Raw genomic sequence first — 7,108 nt, 5'->3', positions numbered from 1 at the left:
GCATCCCATTCTAGCCGGACATAGTTCGGCCAAGGATCTCCTGACAAGGAGAGAGACCTTAATGAATTTAGCACGTCGCCGAAAGGTGAGTGCTGAAAAATATCCGCGGAGGTGAACTCCATGATCGACGCACAATTAGATTCGATAAGCACGGACGCAGGCGGCTCGGAGTCCGTGGCCGGGGACGAATCCAGTGGTTCAGCAACACGACTCTCGTAAGGGGTGAAGTCAGTATCCGGCTCCATCGCCACTGAGAGTGTGGCCTCCATGGCGGGGTCTATCCGCCCGTCCTCGGATGGCTCAATTTGCTGTGGATTGAAGGCCGGAGTAGTTGCAGGTGTGATTTCCCGAACAATGTCTGATGGCAGAGCTAAATCATGCTCGTCGTGACTGTGCGGCGCACCTGACATGGGCTCGAATCCGTCGAAGATCAAGTCTCCGCGGATATCGGCAGTGTAGTTTAAGTTTACGAACCTGACCTGATGCCCAGGGACGTAGCTCTCGATCTGCTCCAGATGGCCAAGCGAGTTGGCGCGCAGTGCGAAGTCGCCGAATACGAAGATCTGTCCGGGGAGGAAAACCTCGCCCTGGACCGCATCATTACCGATGATCAAAGGAGCCATCAAGCCTTATGGTGACGGCACAGTGGAACTCTCAATGAAAGCACCAATGTCGGTGTCAAAATTGGCGGATCTCGGGTAGGGGGTCCCGAACTGTGCGTCTAAGGCGGATGGTAACAGGAGGCAGTGGACACGATGTTTACCTAGGTTCGGGCCCTCTTGATGGAGGTAATACCCTAGGTCCTGCTTGATTGATCTTGATGGTATGAGTATTACAAGAGTTAATCTACCACGAGATCGTAGAGGCTAACCCTAGAAGCTAGCCTATGGTATGATTGTTTTTGTCCTACGGACTAAACCCTCCGGTTTATATAGACACCGGAGGGAGCTAGGATTACACGAAGTCGGTTACAAGGGAGGAGATCTACATATCCGTATTGCCAAGCTTGCCTTCCACGCCAAGGAGAGTTCTATCCGGACACGGGACGAAGTCTTCAATCTTGTATCTTCATAGTCCAACAGTCTGGCCAAAGGATATAGTCCGGCTGTCCGGAGACCCCCTAATCCAGGACTCCCTCAGTTGGAGTGAAAAGTAGAGATGCATTTATACTAGAGTCTTTATTTTCTATTTCTTAATGAGGCCCACTAGTGATAGCTTGCATTGGAGAGAAAAAATTAATGTGGATGCTTCAAATTACTTTTTGTCATGGGGCATATGTATCCATATGCCACCATTGTACATGCCCTTATTGTATAGCTTTTGGCAGGGGAGAGTGGTTGTGCAGCGCATGCATTCTAAAGTATTCTCTCCCCACCAGTGCGAAAGATTTCTATTTAATTCATAGTACAAATTTGGATGATAGATACCTTTTGAACTAGAACTTTGTTTTGATTTTTATATATATTATAATTCACCGCGAGAAGATCTTCAGAACTAGATCAATCAAAAATACATTTGGACTAGTTTCAATTTTAAAGTTTCACTCATTTCAAAGGATATAATTTCACTCATTCCAAAATCAGTATTTTACTAATTTGAAAAAGCATATTTCAGATTCAGAAAACTGTTTTCACTCATTACAAAATATATCTCAAAAACTAAATTTATTGTTTCACTCATTTGAAAGAATATAATTTTCACTCATTCCAAAATCAGTATTTCTTTAATTTGAGGAAAGCATTTCAATAAATTGGAGAACTGTTTTCACTCATTAAATATATATATATATATATATATATATATCAAAACTACTTTTACTGTTTCACTCATTTCAAATAATATAATTCCACTCATTCCAAAATCGGTATTTCACTAGTTCGAAAAAACACATTGCACTGATTTGGAAAGTCGATTCATTCATTAGAAAAAAAATCTCAAAAACTAATTTCACTTCATATTTATGAAATATCTTGAAACGTATTTCACTCATCACAAAAATCAGTTTCAAACATTGAAATATACAGTTTCACAAAATAATGGATATATTTCACGTTTTTCAAGTATCTTATTTCTCGCATTTCACTCATTTCATAAAACGCATTACACTCACTCAATTAAAATACTATATTCCACGTGTTTCAAAAAACTGATTACACTAATTACAAAAGATATATTTCACTCGTTTCAGAAAAAAAAACACTCGCTCAATTGAAATAACAATTTCAATTGTTTCAATGATAGATTTCACTTGTTTTTAAAACTGATTGGAAATAATCAGCTTCTCATTTTTTTAAATAACTAGTTTCACATTTTTCAAATAACAAGTTCACATATTTTTCACTGAAATATGTTTCATGTGCATGGAAAACAAAAATTTCCCATTTAAAAAAAATTGGTTTCACTCAATTCAAAGAACTTATTTCACTTATTTCTGAAAACCGATCCACTCATTTGAAATTTTGAAATTTAATCATGTTTAAATGTAGTTGACATTGATCTTGTTCTAAAGATCTTGACGCTAGGAGTTTAAATATATAAAATGCTTCTAAAATGGGATTATAGTTTTAACGATATGAATGAATGAAATTGCTAAAGAGAAAATAAAAGGCAGGATTTAATCTCTCATGCGGATGCACCTTTACGTACTACTTTATTACTGACATGGACCTGCCATCTGATGTGACACAATGTTAAATACGTCATGCTCTTTGAAAATACGCTAATATACATGAGATGTAGACCAACAAAGCGCACGAATCGCAAAGTGGACGAACCGCAGATGGTTCACCCGTACATACCGCAACCGCGGTAAAAAGAGCTTTGCGCTCGAGTTACGGACGTGGGGCTATGGATGCTAACAAACCTCCCTGAGAAAAAGATGGATCCCAAACAAACAGACGAACCCAACCCAACCCAACCCAACGCCACCCCAGAAATGAAAAAAATTCCAAGTAGATCGATATATCGCTTGACGGAGGTTGAACCGACGATGGCCGACGACGTGCTGGAGCAGGAGCAGGAGCAGGAGCTGGTGGTGCCGGAGGCCGACGAGCGTAGCCGTTGGATAGCGCGGCACCCTGTGGGCTGCGCCGGCGTCTCGCTTGTTTGCATCTACTGCCACTTGGTCACCGACGACCCGCTCTTCACGCTCCTTATCCTTGTGCTCGGCCTCCTCGCCGTATTTCTTTACGACCTTGCCTGGCTTTATGCCAACGACAGGTACCTTTATCCAGAGAACAACAAAGGCTTAATTGATAAATTCTTGATGCTCTATTAATTTATTCATTCAGTTCTCAAAAGAAACAAAAATCAATCCACTCATCCGCCAAAGCATTCATCTAAGTAGTACTCCCTCCGTTCAGAATTATTTGTCTTGAAAATAGATGTATTTAAACGTACAACTATAAATTCGTCCATGATCGATACTCTATTGAATGTCACACTAGCTTCAGCCATATTCTGCATGTAGTACGTCTTGCTTTGGGGGGCTGAATGTATGCGTGCCTTGTTTGTTTGACCAAGAAATATGTAATATAGTGGTGTGGCCGCGGACGAGCTGGAGGAGGAGGTGGAGCTGGCGGTGCCGGAGGCCGACGAGCGTAGCAGATGGGCAGTGACGTGCCTTATAGGCTGCGCCGGCATCTCGCTTCTTCGTATCGCATGTCTGGTCGACCACCACAACAATCCCCGCATGAGCCTCCTCATGCTTCTGCTCTGCTACCTCGGCGTATTTCTTTGCGGCCTTTTCGAGGCTTTTGTTATCCAAAGGTACCTCAATGTGGAGGGTCAGCAAAAGCTGGTAGATAAATTCTTGTTACTCTATTAATCAATAAATAATTCATCCATCCATTCATGCATCTTTCTATCAATCTGTAAAAAAATTTGAACACTATCTATCTGTTAATCCTATATTTATCAGTCAACTATAATAAGCGTGCATGTGCAAATGCACGTCTCAGTTATCATAAGTTAATTATATGGTGATATTTATCATAATCCATCCACATGGTGGATATATCTAGATCAGAATGGATTCTTTTGTACAACAGCGCAAACATTGTTACAGATTGTATATGTGTATTGTAGGTCTTGCTACATATCAGACAATTGAAATTATTGTGAAATGCTATATAGCATCAGCAAATGAAAAATGTACCTGACATGTTGTTGCAATATATATGAAGAAAAATATTATAAAATGTTCTGTAGCCAGGGACCGAGCTAGAAAAAATGGGCATAGGTGTCAGCCACTATAGTACCATGACAGGGCAATAAATAAATTCAGAGAGTAATAAAAAAACAAATATGCAGTGAACCAATGATATTTTTTGTTATATACAAAGATTATCATATAGACTATTGGCTGAGCGAAGTCATAAAATCACTTGTTTATCTACCCGGGAAAAGAAACAAAGTGAAAAAAGATAACTTCAGAGCTTCATTTGCAAATCCCTAGAAAGGATGAAAAAATAGAACACACTATATTCACATCAAAGGAATCCAATAAAAAATACATATGAAAATATTATTAAGCGAAGGTATGAATGACATGAGAGTCACATTTTATAACTTCCGTCGATCTTTTATCCTCTTAAAGGGACCAATCATGGCATCCGTAGTAAGGGTAGAAAATATAGCTTTCTTCACATAGCAAATAATGCAATTACTCGTGACCTCATTTTCGATGCAAACACTTTGGACAATATTTGTTGTTCAAAAACATCTCGCCGCTGATTTTATGGCAGCTGGCAAAATAAGCACCAACTTTACAAGTTTAACCAAAGGAAAAAAAGATAGATCATTCTTATTGTCCACGAACAATTTAGAAAGACCAACAATGCGATCCAAATTAGCAAATCTTTGATCTGGCCGTGCATTGTCAATGTACATTTGAAGTTCATGATCAAGTTCCATTGTGTCACTAATCCATCGTTTGCATACATTCTTCTTAAGCTAAACTACATTGCTAACTATGTTACTATTATATTCTTCAAGGGAAGCTCCTGAAGGATTGTGTGCCTCATCGGATGTTAATCAAAGATGAGATGGATATTATTAGCTTACAACCAAGTCTACCTAGGGCTTTCCACAACCCATACTCGATTTCTCGAAGAGATGAAGACCTGACAATCGAAGGATGAAGAAAAGCAATGAATGCGCACAGGGAACTACTTGGAGGTAACATGGTGCGCAACCCATGAATTGGAGATGGTGGATCTCTGTTCTCCATAATGGTGGAGATGGGGCTTTGTTGTTTTATACTATTTTACCTTCGAGAGAGGAGTAGGTCCTAGCTAAAACTTTTCATGTGTGCTTGAAAGATAATGATGAGTTATTATTATATGACTACGGATGATGATGATGATGCGTTATTATTATATGACTACGGATGATGATGAAGAATTATTATTATATGACTAAGGATGATGAGTTGTTAATTCAAGGTTGTGGAAGAAACACAACTTAGACTAAAGTTGGTGGATCCAAATGTCCTACTAATTCAACTAGCTCACTTGGATCCACCAACTTGAATCTAATCTGTGTTTCTTCCACAACAGCTTCATTGCTACTATATAAAAGTTGTATAACGGTTTATAAGTATAAATAAATAAAATACGCACTAATAGTAGTAGCGCAGGGCAGATACAGGTGCTACTGCTATGTGCAAACCCACGCTACTGCTAACACCAGTAGCATTAGCGTTGGAGCTGTTCCGCGCTACTGCTAAAACTTAGCTGTAGCGCCCTAGCAGTAGCGCGGGCTACTTAACCTGCACTGCTCCTAGGGTTTTCGCTAGTAGTGGGGGGGGGGGCACCTGGACCTAACTGAATGCTTCTTAAATGATTAGAATTTAAAGCCTCGTGCATCGAAAGTGACAATTCATTGACAGCGAGAATAAACGATACGGAGATAGAGGACAACCTTGTCGTATGCCTTGAGATCCCTTAAAGCTGCTAACCGGTTGGCCATTAATGTTAACGGAAAAAGTAGGAGATGAGATGAATTCGATGATCAAATTTATGAAATGATCATGCAGCCCTTTACGTACCAATGCTCTTCTTATAAAGCACCATTCAATGCTGTAAAAGGCTTTAGCTAAGTCAATTTTGAGCATAAAAGCTTTTGTTTCCAAGATTTAAGAAGAAAAGAATGGTTACTTCTTACGCAATAATAATATTATCAGTAACCCTTCTGCCTTGAATAAAGTTTGTTGTGACTCATGAATATAATCAGGAAAAAGGTCCTTAAATCTTAGTAATATTTTGATAAACTACATTGCCATTGCAGAGAAATAATGGGTCTGAAATCTTGAGGGATCTTAGCATTATTTTTCTTAGGGATTAAAGTGATGCAAGTTCTATTAAGTTGGGGATGAAGTTTACCTCTTGTGTAGAAGTCTTGAACTAGCTTAGTTATGTAATCGCATAACCATCTCCATGCTGATAAATAGAATGCAACATCCAGTCCATCTGGTCCGGGAGTAGCATTCCTTCTCATTCCTTTTAGTACCTGCAGAACTTCTTCTTTATCTGGAAAAGTAGAGCTACACATCCTATTATCATTATTACTATGAAAAGCAGCAAAGTGTTTAAGTTGTGATTACTAGTAGAGAAAAGATTAGTGAAGTAGTTTCTGGCGCAAGCTGCTATGTCATTTGGACTTTGTAACATGTTATTATTATTATCAAAGATAGAACTGATTCTATTTTTCCTTCTTTTTCAAGAACAACATTATGAAAGTAATTAGTATGCATGCCTCCCTTAGTAGCCCAATGTTCTTAGCTCTTCTCCTGTAATATTCCGTAAGTTTGGTCATAGTCTTGTCATATAAATCCACCAAGCTGGCTTAGACTACAAATTCTCAAGATCTTTATGAATAATATCAAGCTGCTGCTTCAGAGGCTTCTCACTTTTACTCCACCTCCTGAGTGATCTTGCAAGAATAGAAGTTATAATATGGAAAGGTGTGTTATTTGTATTGGTCCAATTATTTTTTGCCATGTCCTGATAGTCCTCTTCTAAAAGCCACCAATTTTCAAATTTAAAAGGACTCCTGGTCTTAATAGTATTTGGTTTAGAAACGGTTAAAATAGGAGCATGATCACTGT

At 39.1% G+C, this 7,108-nt stretch overlaps 1 protein-coding gene across 1 annotated transcript; it reads left to right on the top strand.

The window, feature by feature from the left end:
• The first annotated feature begins 2,989 nt into the window (after nt 1-2,989).
• On the top strand, nt 2,990-3,826 carry LOC147967948 (uncharacterized). Its single transcript, XM_087522596.1, has 2 exons — nt 2,990-3,219; nt 3,538-3,826. Exons 1-2 carry the CDS (start codon nt 2,990-2,992, stop codon nt 3,824-3,826), a joined length of 519 nt encoding a protein of 172 aa, XP_087378722.1.
• The last annotated feature ends 3,282 nt before the right edge of the window (nt 3,827-7,108 follow it).

The sequence above is a fragment of the Triticum urartu genome, chromosome 5A (genome assembly GCF_056163025.1).
Source record: "Triticum urartu cultivar PI428250 chromosome 5A, HENAU_Tu73, whole genome shotgun sequence".
Taxonomy (NCBI): Eukaryota; Viridiplantae; Streptophyta; class Magnoliopsida; order Poales; family Poaceae; genus Triticum; species Triticum urartu.
This window is presented reverse-complemented; position numbering and strand designations above follow the sequence as displayed.